Genomic DNA, 22,491 nt, shown 5'->3' on the forward strand with positions numbered 1-22,491 from the left:
AATATAGCTGATATATGGCATGGCCACAATGATATAATGAAAAATGGCCCAGGGTGAAAATCCAATATATTTTTTTTGATAATTATTTAGCTACAGAGCCTGTAGATTATGCCTATACCAATTATTCCATCATTGGATCAAATTCCTAGGACTAGTTGGAAAAGAGCTGTTTTTATTGATGCATATGACAAAACAATGCATTTTTTAAATAGGACTTGTAGTGGGAAAGTTGTCGAGTGTACTGAAAGGAATCAAAAGAAGTTGTATGTTCCTAAGTGAAAATATGGGGAAGTTATGCCTAGTGGACAAATGATTCAAAACTGTACACAGTCACACAAAGTTGTGGCATATGTGTAGTATTCAGCTTTTCATGCCAATTGGCAAATGGTAAGGTTGTCAAATGGGCAAAAATAATTAATTGGCTGATGTTTTTGGAGGGATGACATGACCACTAAGTGTCCTGATATCACTTGGCCGCATCATGCTCGTTATAAAGTTTTTGCTTGTTGTGACCAATGGTTTTTTCATGTCATAGCGCCCCCTATTGGGCAACCTTGGCCAGTTTTAACCTTTGACCTCAAAGTCATATGGTCTATGAGCCTATCAAGTTTCATGAAAATTGATGAAAGCATTGCTGAGATATAGCTTTTGAAGTAAATTAGGCCCCGCCTCAGAACTATTGATTGGCATGTGACAGCTAGACACTATGCAAATGTTGCAATGTTTTTAATAATTATTGATAATGAAATTTTTGTGAATAGTTTGGCACCAAAATTGTTGTGATCAGAAGAAACACCTAAGACTAGTGTGAAAAGTAGGTTTTGGTATCTAAGTGGGTGGAGCTTAACAGTTGTATATTAGGAGTTCTATTGCATTTAATCAAGGTATGCATAGGAACTGGAATTGTGTGTCTATTGGTGTTCTATAGCGCCATCCAAAGGTCAATGTGGGTCGCTGTACTTAAGTCTGGTCCTTGAAGCACACTGCATCTTTTTGCCAAGTTGGGTGTTTCTAGGCATGTAGGCTACATGATGTGTTTTATGTAAAAAAAAATCCTAAAAATTACAATGGGGTTCCCACACTGTGTGTGAACCCTAATAAAAAAAAGATAACACACACACTCTCTTACCCAAAGACGTTACAAGTTCCTCAAATGACAATACTAGTCAATCTGTTATGCACCATTACAAATCAAACAAACATAAAAATATGAATTACAACCATATAAGAGATTTGTATATTAGTAGTATGTTCTACAAATTTAGAGCTAGGAATATTAATATTGCTGGACAATTATTCATTTTACTGTACTTAGTTATTCTTTCATGGTAGACATGCGACAACTAGAAACTATTATAATTTTCATATGTTAAATAAATCTAAAATGTTGTGATATTAAAATAAGCTAAATAACTACAAAAATAGCATTTTTTTTTTCAACAGAGATGGTGATTAATATACAATGTGTTGAATACCTTTCAAAATGGAAGACCTTTTAATATGACTAAGTATCAGAAGATGGCTAAGACACTTCAGGAAATATGCATTTGCAATTATCTTAAATTTTAAATTCACTGTCAACTGCATAAAACAATTTATGACCTTAAAATCTTTTTTTGTGCTTTAGTGCCTTCTAAGTTGCCCACAGTGTCTCACTTAAACCTTGGTATATAGCAGAAATAACATGGTTATACAGTTGCTATAACAGCTGTGAAAAGTATTGTAATATTTGCCCTGTCAATATTGATTTTTAAATATGAAATGACAAAGGTCAGCATTTCACAATTCAGAATGATGTTACTAGAGACGTTTTTGGTGATGTTTCATGCATGTTGGTACTTGGTGAACAGTGATTGTGGTGCACTATGTCTGGTGTTGGAGCTCTCTCTCACTGAAAAGCCATGTCCATGATTGGACTGAGGTAAAATATAAAAAATGTGAAGTTCATTCATCTCCCATTTTCTATGTTGATCAATAGAGTGGTTCAATATGATTCAACCTCTGGTGGCAGTTCTGATGGCAGTCTAATTACCAAAATTAGGAGTCACATCTAACGACATAAACACACTACCATAATAGTCACCAAGAACATATTAGAATCCATAAGTACACGGGACATTCTTCAATATGTTCTTTCAGTCTGGCTTTAAGCCAAATCCTACAAAAAATGTGCTTTTGGCTATAGTCCAGCCTGTCACGTCAATTTATGAATCAAGTCAACGTCATTAGATTGGTTTATCGAGGCCTTCTTCTCCTGGGCTGGGTTAGGTGTTCTATCAGCAGTGGGTTGAGATGTCAAGAATCTGAGGCACATAACTGAAGAATCTTTTCATTCCTTGAGGTCTCAAGGAACTTACTCAAGAAATTGCAGAAGTTCCTAAAATTCCTTGGAGGATCCCAGTTTGAGCACAAGAAAACCCCTCTAGGTTTTTCTGGAGTTTCTGAGTTCTTGAGGAATTACATTAGGCATATTTTAACCTTGTTGACAGGTACATCCATGAAAGCTGATGTCATCCCCATGCCTCTAGCACTTCAAGCTGAAGGACCATAACGTAACATCTCTCAGAGGTAGCAGAATAAACTTGTGAATAAATGTGCATATCACTTTGGAGAATACTGTGACAATGTCATAGCTCCATCCTGTTTTGCAGAAGTGACATCTTCTGACACAAATAGATGTCCAGTAAATGACACACTTTGGGGCTTGAGGCCTAATAGATGGGCGTTTCATTTGCTCTGAGCAGCGGTGAACATGGCCTCTGTCTCCCCCTACAGGTCATAGTCTAGGTGAACCTTAATGGTCACGTTCAGTGCTGCAGGAGGGATTTAGTGTTGTGTCTCCCCCTCGTGGATTGTCTAGGAACTGCTGCTGAGTCGGCGACGCAACAGTGAGGAGGGTTTGGTTTCAGTGTCCTCCTGGTCACTCTCACATTCTCTCTAATCAGTGAAGGAAGATGAAAGCAAAAGAGAGAGAGAGAGAGAGAGAGAGAGAGAGAGAGAGAGAGAGAGAGAGAGAGAGAGAGAGAGAGAGAGAGAGAGAGATCATATCTCAGTATAAAACCGTGGTTAAATGATATGTCAGAATAAAACAGTGGTTAAATGATATCTCAGAATGAAACAGTGGTTAAATTATATCTCAGAATAAAACTGAAGTGGTTAAACTGAAGGCTTCTTTAGAGCCATTTTTTCCCACCCAGCTTACCAGATCTTGTTTGTCCACAGCCCTGGTCTTACACACCAACTTGAGTTTACACAGTCTATTACAAGCTGACACCATATTATAGGACATCTAAAAAAAAAAAAAAAGTCTTCATTACAGGTGTGAAACCAAACCCAAACCACATGCACAGTTAACACAGGTAGTAAACAAAAATCAGTAAAGAGGGAATCACAGTACATGAACCATAAACACAGAGAATCTACATATACTGTGTGAAAATTGCCTGTGCTTAGTGAACAGCTCAGTATTCACACAGGAACCTTAATGCTAAAGGAGGCACTGGTGCCTCATCAAGGCAAGCATACAGCTGCATTAACGCTGTAGTCCTGTTTGAACAGCAGGTGTCTCTGCTGCCCACTTTACAGTTGCCGTACAACATGAGTCATCTCTGCAGAAATAGAGTTTCTGACCCATAGACACAAACGCACACAAGCCTAAGCCTCTGTCTGAGATGCACTAGTGTTCAGAAAAGAGATGTGTAGAGAGGGTAAAGGAAGGAAGGTTTTACAACTCCTTGTTCTTCCCCACAAAAACAGGAGACCCATACATCATACACAGGGATGAAGTAAAAACGGTAAACAATAAAACAAATCACGCAAAGTGGTTAAGAGTATTAGGAGTGATAAGAAGTCAACAGTAGAAAGGCGCAAGCCCACATGGACCGAGGTTTCCCAGGTTGTGTTTATCCAGGCGATCACGGCAGCATCAAACACACTGGGATCCAGGGCCAAGAACAATGACCCACCTTCCACTTCCTCCTGGCATTAAACCTCTTGAAGGACTTCATGTTGATGGAACAGCGATTCCTCTTGGCCAGCTGAGTCCTGGTCAGGGGCTAAAAGAAGTAGTGAAATTAGAACACTTCCTAAACGAACAGCAGCAGGTAAAACCATTCTCTGATTGTTAGAGTGAAGAAAAGGGTTCAGCTGCTCTTCTGACCTTGATCCAAGGATGAATTAGGCAGTCTTCCGCAGTCATCCTCTCGCTCCATGTGCAACCACACAGACAAACACACAAACAATTAGATAAACAGGAGGGACTAACTGGTAAAATGAATCATTAACACAGATGCAGTCATACACATGGTTGTTTTCAATAGTGTATATTACAGTTTCATGTAGGGTCCAGAACCACCATACAGCAGCAAACGTGTAGTTATAGTAATACAATTTATATTTATATCATACATATACATACACATCTCCACTGTACCAAACAATAGCTGCAGACTCATAAACTAGATGTTATGTATATAAGGCTTGATCATGTAATTGGTACAAAAATACAATTATTTACGCAATTAATTAAGTACATGTTTAGAGTCTGGAGAGCGCCATCTGAGCATGGACTACATGAGTATTTAGGAGGCCCAGAAGGTTTTATTACAGCCCCCTCTAATGATCTAACTCTCTACTGACAACTCTCCCAGTATCACAGATGATAAAATGTGCACAGTGAGTTTACTACATGTTTGCTGAATCACATACATGATTCTAAGTAAGTGCTGTTCAATACAACACATTTACTGAAAATAAACTTAAAGTTTGTTTAGTGCAATGCACAAATTAAATGTCTGATAAAACAGCTCAAAATTAAGTCATGCAAAACACACCTGACAACAATAACAACACACTCGCTGAGTCTTGTAAATGATTAACAACATACTTATAGTCTGTTTATGGAAGGGAGTAGCACCACGGTAGTCATGGTTGCAGCTCATTTCCTATTCCCATCAGCCACTTGAAGTAGTGGTGAGCCACTAAGGTCAAACTCTTAACACTCTCCGACACGTTTCCAAAGACCATGCACATTAATGGGCTTCTTTGACACTTTACTGTAAGTACGTGACATCACATCAGTTACCTCTGATCTTTGACAAGTAGTTTCTGGATAAAGTCTTTGGCCATTGAGGTCGTCTGGTTGAAATAGTGAGGCTCAAACACATAGCTCATCGCCACAATGTTCTTCAGTGTCTCCTCATCTGTCTCTCCTTGAAATGGGGACAGGCCACTGAGCCTGACAGGTTAAAGCAATACACCCAAAAATGCTAAAGCCAATGACACATGAAAGACAACAATATGGTTAGCACAGTCTCCTTAGCATAATGATAATGATTAGTCTCATTAGTATAATGATAAGGATTAGTCTCATTAGCATAATATTATCTGTCCGTGTTTTATTTTCAGTGAAGAAAACAGGTTCATCTGGAGAATTAAATGATTTGCTGTACTTCTAACACTACAGACCTACTCAGACAATTCTATGTCCACAGAACAATATACACACTTCTGTAAACCTTTCATAATATTTCTGAATATGAAGTATATGAACCAAAGTACATTTCTCGTTCAGAGATGTTTGACTCAACACTATTAACTACATGTCTTGTAAAAAAAATAAAATAAAAACATTTCCCCATGTCCCCTTCTTCAGATCATGTGATCACAAGTAGCGAACAGCATTTCTGTCAGTGGATATCTTGACACAGAGAGGGGCAGTGTTGAACCTTTAGCTCGTTTGCACAGGGTGTAACGACCACTTACAAAATGTAGGTGATGACGCCGATACTCCTGAGAAGAGAAACACACAGGAGGAACATAAGTTCACTTCTCATGGGTCTGAAGCGGAACAGGCCGGGTAATAATACAGCTAAAGCACTAAGGAAGTAAGTCCAATATAGTCATTCAGATAACTGGTTGTCAGGCCTTGTGGTTTCTGAGAATATGAGACCATAATAAACTGAGAATTAGCATTAAGCATAAAGATGCTGCATTTAGTGTTAAGTACCAGAGCTGCCCTTATATTACACATACATGCACCGGTTTATATTACAAATACATGCATGGTTTTATAGTGAGGTCTGAACAAGAGCAACTCTCGCATTTTGCAATGCTGCGTATTGAGGTGGTTAGAATACATGGTTTGTTAGTGTGTGTGTGTGTGTGTGTGATGTTACAGATACTCACCACATATCTGCAGCTGTGCTGAGGGGTTCATAATTGATAATCTCAGGAGCTAAGAGACAGAGGAGAGAGAGATACAGAGAAGGAAGGAGAGGCAGACAAAGAGATGAGAGAGAGACAGAGAGATGAAAAGAGGAAGAAAGGATGAGAAGGACAAACACAATGATATACAGAAATAAAGACAAAAGTCACAATGCCGGCACGTCTACCAAGAACAGTCATAAATACGTGAGTGTGTTATTACAAGTCAGACATTACAAGTCAAAATGTTTTCACAAGTCCAGATTTTGATACTAATTATGAACCAGTTCAGTTCCCAACATTTTTCTGTTTGCGTAACCATATTTCCTGCAGCAACCTCTGATTTATGAGACATACCAGTATCACGGAATCAGCTTCCCAACTAGATGACATAATGACTTAAAAACCATATACATCAAATATAACCTTACATAAACAAACATACAGTATGTACATATAACATTTACATTTACATATACAACCAAGCCTTGCATAAATATCCCATTCTCTTCACATCAGAATGTTCTATGCAAGTTCAAACAATGGTCAGACGGTCACAATCACTTAAAGGGACACAAAACTCAGCTTCAATAGCAACCTTATCATGCCAATATTATACCTTTGTACTTTACCAGTTGACTTAACGTTGTTTGAAATCACTTCACCCTCAATTAACCTTCAGCTTGTGTACTGACATGATTCTAACATCGGCCTAAGACTCTCACTCGCCAGATGAATTTTACTGTACTTATGGGCTCATGTAGTCATGTAGTCACCAAAACTGTTTGTGGGTGTTTAAGTATGTGTGTTTCTGTGTTTGTGAGTGTGTGAAGTCCAGTCGAGGGTGAACAATGTCTCCTACTGCCAGAGTCAGAAGATGTGCATGTACCCTTGTCTGCCAACAGCATGAGCAGAGACATGCGGTGCTACTTTACATCAGTACTAGTGATGAAACAACGACAATTTCTGTTTCTGTCCACTCATCTGTTACTCTGACCAAAACTGTCATGTCACTTACTGAACTTTCAAATGTCTCCATGGCAGAGATGCTCACAAGTCATTTTTTGCAAGTCCAAGTCAAGTCTCAAGTCTTTGATCTCAAGTCCAAGTCAAGTCTCAAGTCTTTGATCTCAAGTCCAAATCAAGTCTCAAGTCTTTGTTCTCAAGTCCAAGTCAAGTCCCAAATATTTGAGTGACACTGTAGTCGCAAATCACTGTATAGTTGTAATGGTCTTTTATGACACTTCCGATGTATAATAGCTTAAACTAGTTAATGAAGAAATACAATTTTTAAAAGTGCGCACGCACACACAAATGTTTTCCAGATAAATTTTGTATCCGTATTTTTCTCCAAAAAGTATTTTTCTTACAAAACTGACATTTTTCTGGATACAATATTCTCTTCTTTCAGTAGAACATCTGCTATATTTTGTTCTAAAAGATAAAGGAGGGCTGTGAAATTAAAAAAATCACATTTTAACTATATATATATATGAAAGGTCTGCATATAAAGAAAATAGCAACCAAATTATTGATTATAAAATAAAAATTAAAAACAGAATTCAAATTTTACAATAATAATGATTCTGACATAAAAAGCCCTGCAGCAACAATTATTTGTCTCCTAATGAACTGGATCAAATACAATCTATTTGAACTTCAAGGTGTCTTTCAGTTTCCAATACAAGGAAACTGTTTATGCAACTAACGCATTACATTTTTAAAAGATCAGGATTGACAGGGTACTTACACTTAGCCTGGCTCGGTGAGGGCGCATTATGAGGCCTCCATGACTGAACACCCTCTCTACTGCTGCACTAGTAGCAAGTCAATACCAATATTGCAATACTGCTAATAACCTTTCAGGCAGTGACTAACCTTTCCGGGTGGGTTTTCATGTGGCGAATAAAATTAGATGTGGTGGAACCAGCGTCCTGTATTTTTATGCCACACACGCTGCAGTTTGCTGCTCTTCTATTTGCTACTTGTACTTGTTTTGTACCCAAAACTTATTATGAATGGTGGAACAGAAGCGAGCATCCTCACCAGCGCCGCCACGATCGCGATGTTTTGCGCCAGGTTTGAGGTGTGCGGTAGGGGTGGGCGGATCGATATTTATATCGATAGTATCGATACAAAGGTGAGGATCGGAATCGGATCGATACCACAGCGAAAATATTGATTCTTTTGCTGCAGTTTAGAGGTCTGCGCGGGACTGCTTTTTAAATCCCGCTCCCGCCCTCTCCCGCTTGTTTTAATCCCGCTCCCGCCAAAAAATCGCTTGTTTTAATCCCGCTCCCGCCCGCACCTGCTTGTTTTAGTCCCGCTCCCGCCCGCACCGGCCAAAAAATTGCTTGTTTTAATCCCGCACCTGTCCGCCACATACACATTTCTGTCGCCCCCGTCCGCAATCCTAATATGAATTGAATTAATTAGATTTAGTACTTGAAATTTTCTTATGTATTTATTAAAACAGCTATATAGCGATGGATCGCGCTGTCCCATTTCTTACCACAGTCCAAACACATGCCATCAGGTGACGTACACCAACACTTTCTGATATCAATCACAACAAGCCGATTTCCCTCTCCATTAATTACAATGGAATATGACTTCCCCCCAACCCCCCCCAACGGTTTGGAAGTATCGTATCGGTATCGTATCGATACCAAAATTCTGAGTATCGCCCACCCCTAGTGTGCGGAGTCGCACGCAACGGTCACTTGCGAAATACTTGACGCGTCGCAACCGTTGAAAAAAATGACGAAAATGTTACGTCAGCGGGAAGTAAAAAGCATACACACAGGCGGAGAAAAGGTTGTCAAATGAAACACAAAAGAACATTACAAATAAAAGATTGTTCACGAGTCTCAAATCACGAGTCCAAGTCGAGTCGCAAGTCTTTTGAATGCAAGTCAAAGTCGAGTCTGAAGTCACTGTATATGCGACTTAAGTGCGACTCGAGTCCGAGTCCCAAACTCGAGTCCCCATCTCTGCTCCATGGAGACTACCAGACCTGGAACTCCTGTTATGTGCTGAAAGCTGAGAAAATCAGATGCACGCACACATGCAAAGTTCTATAGATGATGTACTCAAGCACAAGTAACATTTTGACCACCAGACTGTACCACTCACCGATATACTGAGGGGTTCCTCCCATGCTCTTGTACTCCTCTCCTTGTGAAAAACGATGGGCCATACCAAAGTCAATGATCTTGATGTCTGGATTGGGAGCATGCTTCACTGACAACATGATGTTCTCAGGCTGAGGAAAGAGGGTGAGACCATTTTAATTTTCACTGGTCAGTACAGTGTCATTTATTGCAGTCCATGTCTATTTGCTGATAGCCAACAGTTCGTCTGTGAATAAAGCTGAAAAAAGATGTCTGCTTCACCTTGGCTACTAATCTAAAGGAATACCTGTGTCTACTAATCTAATAATATGCGTATCTAATAATCTAATCTGTGTATAGAGATTATTCAGTCATGATGGCATTTAAAATTTGCAACCTGGATAAGATCTGTAGTAAACAGGTTGGCACACATATGTAATAATGAGCCATGGAGAGAATATGCAAATAAATTAATGAATTCAGGTTATTTCATTAATTAATTATTTCATTAACTCAGTTAACCAGTCAATTCTCAAAAGAACCATTCACCGTTGAGTTGGTTTAGTCACAGTAGGTGGGGCCAACACCATAGGGGAGCCGCCCACTCCACTTCACTCCACCTCCCGTTCACTCCCACCGTATATTGAAGAAACCACGGCACGGTATACCACGTCTGCTGCTTTTGTCACCCCGTCACAATGCACAGTCGACAGACAGTAGTACGTTTGCCACCGTGGCAGAAGTCCTGGCTGCCCAGTACACTGCCCTTGAGCTGGGCGAGTTAAGAGCCGTCATGGGCAGCCTGGCCAGCAGCGTGCAGCAGTTAACCACCCGAGCGGGGTGTGGCACCACCACCAGCCCCTGCCCTTACAGAAGTCACTTTTTTTTTCTCTTCACCCTGGAAAAAGGTGTGAGATCGCACCAGAGTACAGTGACCTCAGTGTAGTATTCAGCCACACAGTTGCCACCACACAGACCTTGGGACTGTGCTGTCAACCTCTGTGAGGGGACAGTGCCACCCAGGTGTGGAGTCTTCCCGTTTTCACAGAAGGAGGAGCAGGTAATGGAGCAATACATCAAAGAGGCCCTAGCTCAGGGTTACATCCGCCCCTCCACCTCGCCAGCCTCAGCTAGTGTCTTCTTTGTAAAAAAAATGCCATAAATGGACTACGAAGGACTCGGTTCCCTCTTGGTGAAGTACCCCTACCCACTGGCCGCACTAGAGCAGGAGAAGGAGGTGCAGTACAAACTAGATCTATGCAGCACCTATAACCTCATCCACATCCGCGAAGGGGAAGAGTGAAAGTCGGCCAAATGACCTCGCCACGGCTCCCTCTGTGTTCCAGGCATTCATCAACAAGGTCTTGAGGGCATTTCTGCAGGTCCCGCAAGTCTGCTGTGCATTCCTTGCATCTACCAGAGTGAGTTGTGACATATTCTGCTGCAACTCTTCCCTACAGCCAAGTTTAGTCTCTCTGTGCCTCTCTCTTCTGTCACCCCATCACAGGTTTACCTGCTAAATCTTTTCAGCGTTACCTTCATCTGAACGTACCTTTAAGTCAAAGTGGCCGATTTGTTTGCTGTGCATATACTGCACACCCTGTAGAATCTGCTTCAGGAACTCAATGGCCTCCGTCTCAGTTAGATTCTCCTTCTCAGCAATGAAGTCAAACAGTTCACCGCCCCTAATGCTACATGTACAGACACAGAAAAGGTAGTGGATCACAGACATGAAACCCTAATGAAGTACACAAGTAGTGTGCTCATGTACTTTTTTATATGTGTTTTATTTATTATTGTGTATAGTTATCTGCAGACTGCAAAAGGAACCATTTCAGTTAATAATTGCTTAAAAGCAGCCCACAAAGTATATTGTAATTACATTTGATTAGCATATTCAAATTAAATTCAGTTTACATTTGTATACTAATGTATTTTAATTAACATGTGCTTTGTTTGTGAGCATTTGTAGTGTTGCCACACACTACACACCGAAACTTCATGATTTCCTGATGCCATACATACCAACCAACACCCCCAACCCCCCCCCCCCTGGCCAAACGACACATACATACCAACCCCAACCAACATTTTTTGCTTTTTGGTTGGTGGGCATAACAGATGTTTATTCTTAGGCGAAAAAGGAGGGTGAACCGTGGTGGAGAATGTTCATGGAGTTCAGGTAAGAGGGCCCCTTATCAAACTTCTGCTTAGGGCCCCAGGTAAGTCTGAACCGGTTCTGTGTTGCTATTAATATTATTATATATGAACATGACAGAAATGGGTAGAAACGTTCAGGAACATTTCTAACTTACTGGTTTAAAAGAAGACTGCTCGCCACATACCACAGCTGTTAGGCTTCCTGTGGTCATTCAAGAAGTATGTTTGTATGTGAGAAATAGGTGTGTTATTTAGGGCTAAGTGAGTAGGACCATATGTCAACGTCAGGCTGCATGCGTCCTACTTATTAAACCTCTAATGCTAGGGACACTGTGCTTTGATCAAGTACCAGGTGGTGTTGTGGTTTCACTTTGCCCCTTCAAAGTTCCTCTTGTCCTCTCATGCTTATCAGTGAACGGCTACTCAATAACCACACCCAATTAAGTACTCCTAACCTGTTTTGTTTCTCTCCATCTAATCACTTCACACACACACACACACACACACACACACACACACACACACACACACACACACACACACACACACACACACACACACACACACACACACACAGTTTTGGTCATCTCTACATTGGCACATGTACAAACTTACAGCTCTACGATAAGAACCACCTCAGCCCTGCTCTCGAACACATCTTTGAGGGCCATGATGTTTTGGTGCTGGAGAGTCTGAAGTATCTCCACCTCCTTCTCCACACTCTTCCTCTCCAGGCCAAAGCGACTTCCCACACTCCGCTGCAGCTTCAAAAACTTCCCTGCCCATAAGGTGCCGGTGACCCGATCACGGACCTCCCGCACCTGCCCAAAGTGACCACTGGTGACAAAACAACATGAAGTGGAGAAAAGTCATAAAATACACTTAGTGTAATACAACTCAAAGGTTATTATTAGCTACACTTCCGCTTTAAGTAATTAACATCTACATGAGCCCTTCAACAAGGACCACTTCTCCAAGGAAGAATGCTGGGTCTGTACAGTTTGGATAAAAATAATCACAAGAATGACCCTATTTCATAATATGTGGCTGTTAATTCCTAATAGTCAATGGGCTAAATATTTTAGAAGTCCCCTCATAAGTCTATAGGTCTGGTGTCTATGAAGTCTCTGAAGTTTCTGAAATTCCTTGTTCTTGTGATTCCAAAACAACAAAACAGTGTAATCATCTTTAAATATGACTGATATGCACAATCAGTTATTTTCCAATATAAATGTAACATTTTATGCAGGAATGGGAAAAGATCCTTACCTTCCTAGAATCTCTCCAATTTCATACAGATCCTCAACATTATCCAGCTTAAAATCTGCCATGCTGCCTCTTCTTTCTGCTTCTCTCTCTCTCGTTTTCCTCAGGATTCAGTAATCTCACCTTTGGCTACTGCATCATTCCTTGAATGAATTCTGTAGTGGTTGGTCTAGATCTGAAACACAGGAAGACATTCTTGTTGTTGTTCTTTTTGTTGCTGTAAAATCCCTCCAGGGCAAACACAGTAAGGCATTTCTACCTCCCCAGCTATGTGGAAATGGTTCCGTATCCCCACAGGACAAAACCGGCACATTTTGAGGTTGAGTTTTGATACGTTTGTAATATCAGAATTTATGACTTCACTAAAAGACACGGTGAAGACAAACTGCATGTAATGGTATATATGTTTGAGTTCCCATGAGATGGAATTATTTTCCATATTACTTAAAACAAATATGTGACCATGTATGTCTTGGCAAGTCTTGGCAAGTCAGAACTTAGAAACTGAACCAAGAAACAAAGACATTTTATTATGTATCTAGCAACGCTGGGCTAAAGCCACATCAGCAAAGACTGAAACACACAGTGCATAATAGCAAAACCATCCAGAAACCATCAAGACTCTGGACGCTATATTTCCCATGTAACACATGGTGTTGGCCAATGCTTACATAACACACCCTTTTCTCACATGCAAGCATACTTCTCTAAAGAGTTTCAAATGACTGAAAAATGTTCACTTAAAAAAAAACAGAACTAGAAAAGAAAAGCAGAGAAAAGAGAAAGTGTGTGTGTGTGTGTGTGTGTGTGTGTGTGTGTGTGTGTGTGTGTGTGTGTGTGTGCGTGCATGTGAAAGAGAAAACTGGTGTGTGTGTGAGCGAGCTGGAGGTCCTGGCCTGATGATGCCATCAGGATCACATCATCTGCAAAAAGGAGACATGAAATCCTGAAGCCACCAAGCCAAACCCCTTCTCTTGTCACTTGGCTACACTTATAAATTTTGTCCATAAAAGTTATGTACAGAATCAGTGCCAAAGGGCAGCCCTGACACAGTCTAACCCCAACTGAGAACCAGTCTGACTTAATGTCGGCCATGCAAACCAAGCTCCTGCTGCATTTGTACAGGGACTAGACAACCCATAGCACCGGTAGCCTATACTCCTGGAGCAGCCCGAGGAATCCCTGAGAGACACAGTGAAATGCCTTCTCCAGATCCACAAAAAAACTTGTTGAGCAAACTCCCATGCACCCTCTAGGACTCTCACAAAGGTAAAAAGCTGGTTCATTATTCCACGACCAGGACAGAACCCACATGTCAGTCAGGACAAGATGTGTCAGCCAGGACAGTCCCACAACAACCAGCCTTAAGGCTTGAGCCGCCTGAGGATTTGCCAGAATAATCTCAGAGCAAACTGAAAGTCACTTTCTATCGCCTCACCGAACTCCTCCCACACCCAAGTTTTTGCATCTGCAACAGCCGAAGCTACGATCTTCTTGGTCTTCTGGTACCTGTCTGCTCTGCCTCCAGAGTCCCACAAGCCAGCGAGGCCCAGTAGGTGCCCTTCCAAGACCATCAGCTTGATGGTCTTTCGCTAACGAAAGAGTTCATAATCAGGGCTTGCGACCATATTGTCATATAAAGAACTCTTCACTCTATCATTGTCATTCAGTCTTTTTGGCATCACAGTTAACTACACATAGTCATCGTCATAAGCTAATATCACCAAGTCTGACAAGTGGAGTCAACTGGTCACAGGGTACAGACAGACAGACAGACAGACAGATAGATAGATAGATACATAAATCTTAAAGCTTAAAGAAGTATAAATATAAAGATAAATAGAATAGAAAGGCAAAATACAAAAATATAAAATACAGACAAACCTCTGCATGTAACTGTGTGTGTCTATAATATATTGTCATACATCCTACACTGGTCTCTAAGCACATTCATTCAAGCAGCACCTAAAGACAGATACATAGACAGACAGACAGTGATGTCAGTAACGCGTTACTCTAATCTTACCACTTTTTTCGGTAACGAGTAATATAACGCGCTACTATTTCCAGTCCAGTAATCAGATTAAAGTTACTTATCCAAATAACTGTGCGTTACTATTTTTATTTTCCCTAGTAAAAATATATATTTTTGCTTTCTTCTTGGCTCAGTTCTACTTTTGCGTCTGACCGTAGCGCTCGACTCCGCACGCTGCGCGCGACCCTGTGAGAGCGCGAGCACGTTTTACAAGTCATTTTTTGCAGTGTCCTCCCGTAACGACGTGTGGTAGTATAAAGAAACACCCCTCAAAAACAGGGGAAGGAACATTTACCTGACCAATTGTAATGTTGCACTGTGTTCCACGTTTGAAAAGTGCTGGAATTTTGACTAACGTCGCCTACTTTAAAATGCTTGAAACAGAGTTGCCAACTTTTGACGTTCGGTTGGAGTGAGATTTTAACCTGGAGCCGGTGGCGAGTGTATTTTGTTGAGGGGGGGGTGGCGAACGAACGAGAGTTGTTGCGCGCGGGGGGGGGGGGGGGGGGGGGGGGCGGCGAACGTAAAATGGACACAGATTCAGTGTTATATCGCCGGTGGATGGCGCCAGAGCTAGCGAACTAGTAACGTATTGAATCATATATGTGGATCTGAGGTGAATAAACTGGATATTTTTTTTCGGCGTGAGATAACGGAAGTGTGGCGTGAGAGCGTGTGAAAACGGTCAAATCCGTGTGTCTCACGCTCAATGCGTGAGAGTTGGCAACCCTGTTGAAATTGTAATGGTATTTCGTTGTCTGACTGAACAGGGGTGGGTTTCCCGAAACGTTCGTAGCGCTAAGTACTTCTTAACCTCGTACATTTCATACGAGGTTACGAAGTACTTGGTGCTACGAACGTTTCGGGAAACCCACCCCAGTTCGCTTGTATTACGTTTACAGATAAATTTACACATAATACCGCGCAGCTACACAAACGTAATGTCAGGAGATAGCCTACTGTAGCGACTACTACTCCTCACGGCGAGTCTCGCCCTTTAAGTGACACTGGGGGGGGGGGGGGGGGCACTGCGCGCGCCAGGGTCAAGTACGTATTCCTGCAGGCTGGATCAGCTCCAAATAGGAGGGACTAAACTCCAAACAGGTCGACCTTAACTCCAAATGGGCGTGGCCTTCTCTTAGATCCGTTGTTCATTTTTTTTTTGTGCTATAGTTAGTTACTTAAATCAGGATAGCATTTAGTCCTATGTTTTTGCTTTAGCGAACCGTACAATACTATTAAATATAAATACATTTAAATGGTGTACCTATTTTCTTGATGCTATGAAATGTTTGATTTTAAATGTAATAGTGTTATGCACAGCAAATGCAGAATGCCTACATGCACATAGTAATTGTTCGTTCTTGTGTAAAACCAAAAACTTAATGGGACCTTGCATTCAAATTAAATGCAAACCATAAATGTTCATTTATGAAAAGAGATGGGAGAGAACATTCCAGAGGGAATGACTACACAGCCTTGCAGAATAGGTCCCTCCTTGCGTGGCACAACCGTCTCTAGTCTGCACAATGAAGAAAGAGGTAGGGTGACATAAAGAACCATTTCTCAATAAAATGTTCTTGTTATACAAAAAGTTGATGACAATGCGTTTGTTGACTAATGTCCATAAATGATATAAATTATTGGTTTCTGATGCATACCCATTGATCACGAGCTGAAGACGGCCCCCACCGCCGGCGGTCCTGACGGATTTGATGATGAATTAAATTTAAAGTTTAGTCGAAAACTAAACATGTAAACAGTTAACGTGAAATCTAAACAGAGTACTGATTACGATGCGGATTAAACCAGGATATAACCCACGAACTATTAGACGCGTTTAGTAAGTAAAATGGACATCGCGATCTGTAAAGCAGGGCTATGTGTTGAATTAACTCAATATAAAAGTGAACAATAGTTTTATTGTATCATCAGGATAACTGTGGTTTCGTTAATACAGCATGTTTACACATTCCTATGTCCCGGAAAACCCACCAAACTTCTCAAAGTTCTCAGAGTTCCGCCCTGCCTTCTAGAGAGTTGTCCCTCCCATTTGGAGTTATACCACGCCCATTTGGAGTTATGCCGCTCCCATTTGGAGGTTTTCCAGCCTGCAGTAATACCCTTCTCGCCAGGGTTGCTTTATCAATAAAGTTTCCCTCCTCGGGATTTTTGGATTAAGCAGTTTCTGCCTCGGTTACCGAACCTGCTTCAATACATTGTTACTGTTAAAAATGCACTTCCAATAAAGTGAGTATTGGAAAAATTTATTTTGCTGCTGAATGTAACTACTAAAGTAACTTGTAATCTAACGTAGTTACTTTTAAAATCAAGTAATATGTAACGTAACTAAGTTACTTTTAAAAGGAGTAATCAGTAATCGGATTACTTTCTCAAGGTAACTTAGCCATCACTGCAGACAGACAGATGACAAACAGACAGCCTAGTTCTTTGTTGCATACTCATATTGATTCAAAAAATTTTCCCGGCGGTCTCCATCTTTCCCCTCCCACTGGTGCTCTTCAGTGTCATACCAGGAAATCAGCCACAGAAGTAAAACAATAAAGTTAATTCAATAAGAAACAGCTGAACCATAAACCACAGCTCAACAACAGCCATCATTCATGCTGCATGTATGACAGGGTCAGCACTGCTGACATTCCACTAAACCTACTCACTCTTGGACTGTGAGAGTGATGAAGCAATATCATCAAGAAACACATCCAAACTACTATTTTCACTTGAACTTCTTGATTCTGCATTTAACTCTTAACTCTCAAGAAGCTTATTCAAAACCTTCAAAAACCTGTATATGATTAATTCTGTTTACACTGCAATAAAATACTGTTTTGTCATATTAATTCAGTACACATACTGTTTGACTGAGCATTGTTGATGTTGCTGAATCTACTATTCCTCCCCTCCCTGTATGTCATAGGAAAGATCAAGGGTGCAGGCGTGGTATCTTCTCTAGCAAAGAAGAATAGCTTTAGAAAAGGCAGATCCTTTTTTTTTTTTTTTTTTTTTTTTTTTAATTATTATTACTATTATTTTTTTTTTTCTTTTCTTTTCCTTCTCCTTTTTTCTCCTACCTCTGTCTTTTCCCTTTTTATTATTTCTCTCCCCCTCCTTTCTTGGTCCACCTAACCCCAATAATTATCACTTTGCATACTGTTATCACTATATATTGTTATCACTACACTGTATATTATACAGAATTGTTATAATTGCCATTTAAATCTGTACATAAAAACAAAGTTGTCCTCCAAAGATGGGGGGGTGGAGGTGGGCCAAAAAAAAAAAAAAAAAAAAAAAAGAAAAGGCAGATCCAGATGGTGATAAACACACATTCCACTGACCAGGAAGGGCCATGGAGGGTCAAATCAAGGAGCCACTCTCAAATAAGAGTCTGGAGCCTCTGAATGACCTAAAACCTGGCAACTCACACAGGATGCCAAAAACAGACAGGGCAGTCAGAGTGGTAGGCTATTTGATAACTTGCTGATCTACTGGGATATCAGAAAAATATTTAATGCGCCCAGCGGAAGGAGGACTATCGAGTGAACACTGATACTTAAAAGGCTAAGATACTAACACGGAAGTTAACCTGACCACACGGGAGTTTTAGCATTGGAGGCTTTTATGTCCATCACTGTAAGAGCACTAATCACCTCTGCTTCCTCACTGAAGGATACTGGAATTTGTGAAGTAAACAAACTGCTTCTTTTCGAAGACATCCGTCCTTTCCTAATTCCACAAGCTACATCCTGTAGTTTCCATTTCTTATTTTTTTCTAGTTATCAGGTGCTGCTCTACCAGACACATAAAAAGGAGAAATTAAAAATGCACAAAGCAGAAGAGTCTGCATCTCACATGGACATCACAGTAACACTGCTGTTCATTCTTCTGACTTAACAGGAAGGACTTTCAAGTTAACTTTTGTTTGCTACTAGCTATAAATGCTACATCCATAAAAGCCAGTGCTAGCTGATCCAGAATAAAGATGAGGGAGATTAGCTAGCACAGGCGAGTGTTTGACAGATTATACTCAGCAGTGAGAAGAATAAAGTTTGATTCAAAAGGACAATAGATGGGATGGGTCACAAAATCACAGCAATGTGTGGTAGCTTCTGTGGAACAAGCAATGGCCAAAACCAACACAGAAACATAAGAGATGGTCGTCCTTTCTACAGGGTCATCAATACATGAAGGTCATGAATTGTATTTAAGGCAGTTTACCCATTTCTGCAAATGTGTTTAATGGAAATGAAATTCTTTAAAGATGTGACATGACATGCAGCTTTGGAAGGTTACTAGGTGCAGCTGTAGGTGAATTTGGGAACTTCAAATCATAGCTCAAGTAAGCATGTAGATTAACCTTTCTGCCTTTATCATTAGTATGTGTTCAGCGGTTAATCAACCGCTGCTATTAAACTTTTACTCATGGCAAAATCTGGGCTCGTCCGGGATTTGAACCCGGGACCTCTCGCACCCAAAGCGAGAATCATACCCCTAGACCAACGAGCCATGCAACAAATCCTCTCTTAACATTCATAAACCTAGTTCCTATTCTAATATAACTACATATTTTACTATGCAGTTCATATCAGCACCTTTTAATACAATAAACAGGACTATTTTCTGAATCCTAACCTGTAGTAAAACACTTGAGACGTTCCACCTTGAGTCAATTTAAAACCATTTCAGGACAGTAATGAAAACAAAATAAGAACATGTAAAGACACGTAGTATAAAATGTAAGAGTAAACATGCCAGTGTGATCATAACCATGGCAAAATGATACGTTAGCTTTTTCTGCCTTTTTGCTTATTTTACATAACCTCAAATTCATAAACAAAGATCATTAAAGAAATGACGAATGATCAAACTGTAAGGTATAAACACACACCTAAATACATTATGGTATAAAAATTACACAGAAACTACTGCTACTTTATTAAATAATATCTAGTTTATTGCTATTAATCGAAAACATAAACCCTAACATGAAATCTCAGCATTATGAAAAAGCCCAGTCCCAAAAGCAGGTCTAGATGTGGACCAGAGACACTGTGAGCTACACCAGTGTCTTCAGGCGTGGATCAGCAGGTCCATGGTGGGTGAAGACAAACCCTGTGTGTGTTCGTCAGGCTTTTATTACTGTATTACAAGGTCACGACTGAACCATGCAGTCGCTGCAACTGTAAATCAAAGCGAGATACTGCTGTATAACTGAGATACACACCGAGTTACAGTTCGACGTGATTTCCACCGGGCTCTCAGAAAACATGTGCAAACTTGTCTTCTGCTGTAAACCCAAATATTACAAATATTTCTTAAAACGTGGCGATTACCTTACAATGTACCGCAAGAACAATACGTATCCTTTATTTGAGTCCAGCTGTTCGTCCCGTGGTCGGTGGGAGGACAGACGTGTTTTCGACAGACGTGTTTTCTCGTCTCAACTGTATCTTGTTGCCCGTACAGCGTTACCGCTCCGGGCATGAACGCGTCCACCCGCCTCCGCTTTCTTCTACCACTCTACCACATTTACAATTACTTCCAAAGATAATTAACCAAAAATGCCTACCTACGGAGTCTGGCAAAGGTTTCTGTGTTCCGTTTTGATCTCATGTAGGTTTGGTAAATGTTAGTCGCAGCCTCTTCGTCTTGGACATTCGCAGTAGGCGCGTTGTCTAAAATCAGGAAACGCAGGTTTGTAGACCACGTCCCCCACACCTGGCCACAAGAGTCACGGTAGAAACACGACTCGTGCTTACACAGGATATCAGAAAGCACAAAACAAATATGGCCTACCACAGTTTATTTAAAAGACACATGATCATTAAAACAGGATGCAAGAAGCTAAATGAAATAATGAAATTACTCCTAACAACCCAGGTGCAAACAGACTGAAAACAGACTAACTGGTAGACTAAGTCCGAGGTCTCTAATACCCAGCAGATAGAGCTACACACGCCTTTACACAGGTCCAGTTACAGGTCTCAGGAGTCCAGATACGTGTACGTGCACTCATATTAATGGGACTTTTTTGTACAACCCACAGACATTAACCGTGTACCATATTAACATGCTATATTTAGATAATTATTTATAATTTTCATGAATAAAATGTTTATTTCTGGACATTACCAATTGTTTTCTTTTTTAGATATCTCTCTTGCAAGCCCTAAAGTTTTGGCAACCTGGGATAATTCCAAATATGACCTGTGCCGTGCTCCTCCACAAATACCCAGTACAATGACCACATGTTCAGTACTTTTGTGCCATCTAGTGGTCAAACTAAAGTCATTCAAGTACTATAAGGCTAGACCAGACATGGGGAGGAGGGCAAACTACGGCCCGCGGGCCATATACTTTTAGGCTTTTTAATCCGGCCCGCTGAATTTGTCCAAATTATAGTTAATACCTCTTTCATTTCCCCTTTTCACCCTTTCCCCTGCAACACGCTCTAGTCCAGACTCATTGACCTGTTGCGCATTTACACACAGCAGGGGTTCATCGTTCTCAATTTAAAGAGCCCTTTCTAGTTTCTGCTGGTGGCAGGATATTTAATGCAGTCTGTCTCTCAGGACAATCCGTCCATGATTTTGCGAGGTTTAAAACAATTAGAAATTATTGAGCTTGAGTATTTCGTTAGGTAATATGTTTTGAATGTTGAAAGTGTTCCATTTATCTTTTCCCAGTAAGTGTTGATTTCATTAACTTTGCACCTTCAATCGAAATGTATAAAAAGTAATAAATTAAATTTATTATTATTTATTAGTCCTGACCCGGCCCCTCTGTCAAATTTTAGAACCCATTGTGGCCCGCAAATCAAAAAGTTTGCCCACCCCTGGGCTAGACCTATAAGTTCAAGATAAGAGTTTTTAATTCTCTTTCATTTAAATTTAAACACCCTCCACCAGCCTGTTCACAATCCTATTCTGCTGTAGCACCAAACATGCCACAGCCAGGTAAATGAACAGGTAAATGAACAGGTAAATGAACAGCTGTACTGTGCTGTTCACCTGGTTCAGGTTAGGAAAAGAAACATTAAAAAGGTGGACTGAATTGGATTAAGGATCAGAAACTAGTGTAAAACTAGTGTAAAGAGTGTAAACATTGAGAAAGAGATTTTGGCTTAAATGACCAGGAAGTTGAAATGTACCGCAGTGACACTTTGACACAACGTGAGTAGACTTGACATTTCAGTTTTTTTCTGTTCCCTCTAAGGAGGAGCCAAGGTTGTGGTTTGGACCTTCTATCTAAATCTAACCCTGGGGCTTGTACCCATTGGAAATTGCCTGAACAGTTGCTGTAGCTGATTGGTGACATTATTATCACACGTGTCATGTAGGTAAAAGGAAGATGTAAAGTCTGGAGTGCTAGAATACTTCTGCAGCAGAACGGTCTAGACACAAGAATGGTCTAGACACAAGCTCTGAACCAATCGCACAGCTACTAATCCTCTCATTTGGCCAGAGGGTATTTGATAAGCTTAATCTGTCGTTTTGCTTTAAATTCACCAGTGTAACAAAGCCAGAGAACAAAATGAGGTTAATCTGCTTGAAACAAAACTCAACAGGCTTATAAATAGCCACTGGGAAAATAATATTTTGTAACAAATTTTAAAAGCATCTACCAATTTCACATGAGAAATCAGGAATGATATTCATCAAATGTTTAAAACTAAAATGATCTTGGGTAAGT

At 40.5% G+C, this 22,491-nt stretch overlaps 1 protein-coding gene and 1 non-coding gene across 5 annotated transcripts; both read right to left on the reverse strand.

Annotated features, from left to right (window-relative positions):
• Window positions 1-152: 152 nt before the first annotated feature.
• Window positions 153-20,684, reverse strand: LOC143516421 (death-associated protein kinase 2). Of its 4 annotated transcripts, none has more exons than XM_077007978.1 (12): window positions 20,369-20,684; window positions 12,747-12,918; window positions 12,093-12,314; window positions 10,870-11,008; window positions 9,340-9,469; window positions 6,187-6,235; window positions 5,764-5,790; window positions 5,084-5,236; window positions 4,160-4,205; window positions 3,966-4,055; window positions 3,203-3,289; window positions 153-2,937 (listed from the first exon to the last, which is right to left on the reverse strand). In XM_077007978.1, the coding sequence occupies exons 2-12, from the start codon at window positions 12,806-12,808 to the stop codon at window positions 2,857-2,859; spliced, it is 1,086 nt and encodes a 361-aa protein (XP_076864093.1). In that variant the 5' UTR covers window positions 12,809-12,918; window positions 20,369-20,684; the 3' UTR covers window positions 153-2,856. The 4 variants fall into 4 exon arrangements, with proteins under 4 accessions (XP_076864093.1, XP_076864094.1, XP_076864095.1 ...); XM_077007979.1 differs by lacking the exon at window positions 20,369-20,684 and adding an exon at window positions 20,133-20,362; XM_077007980.1 differs by lacking the exon at window positions 20,369-20,684 and adding an exon at window positions 20,024-20,043.
• On the reverse strand, window positions 19,234-19,305 carry trnap-ugg (transfer RNA proline (anticodon UGG)). Its single transcript has one exon. It is a non-coding gene; the product is annotated as a tRNA-Pro (tRNA).
• Window positions 20,685-22,491: the final 1,807 nt, after the last annotated feature.

The sequence above is a fragment of the Brachyhypopomus gauderio genome, chromosome 6, assembly GCF_052324685.1.
Source record: "Brachyhypopomus gauderio isolate BG-103 chromosome 6, BGAUD_0.2, whole genome shotgun sequence".
Lineage (NCBI taxonomy): Eukaryota > Metazoa > Chordata > Actinopteri > Gymnotiformes > Hypopomidae > Brachyhypopomus > Brachyhypopomus gauderio.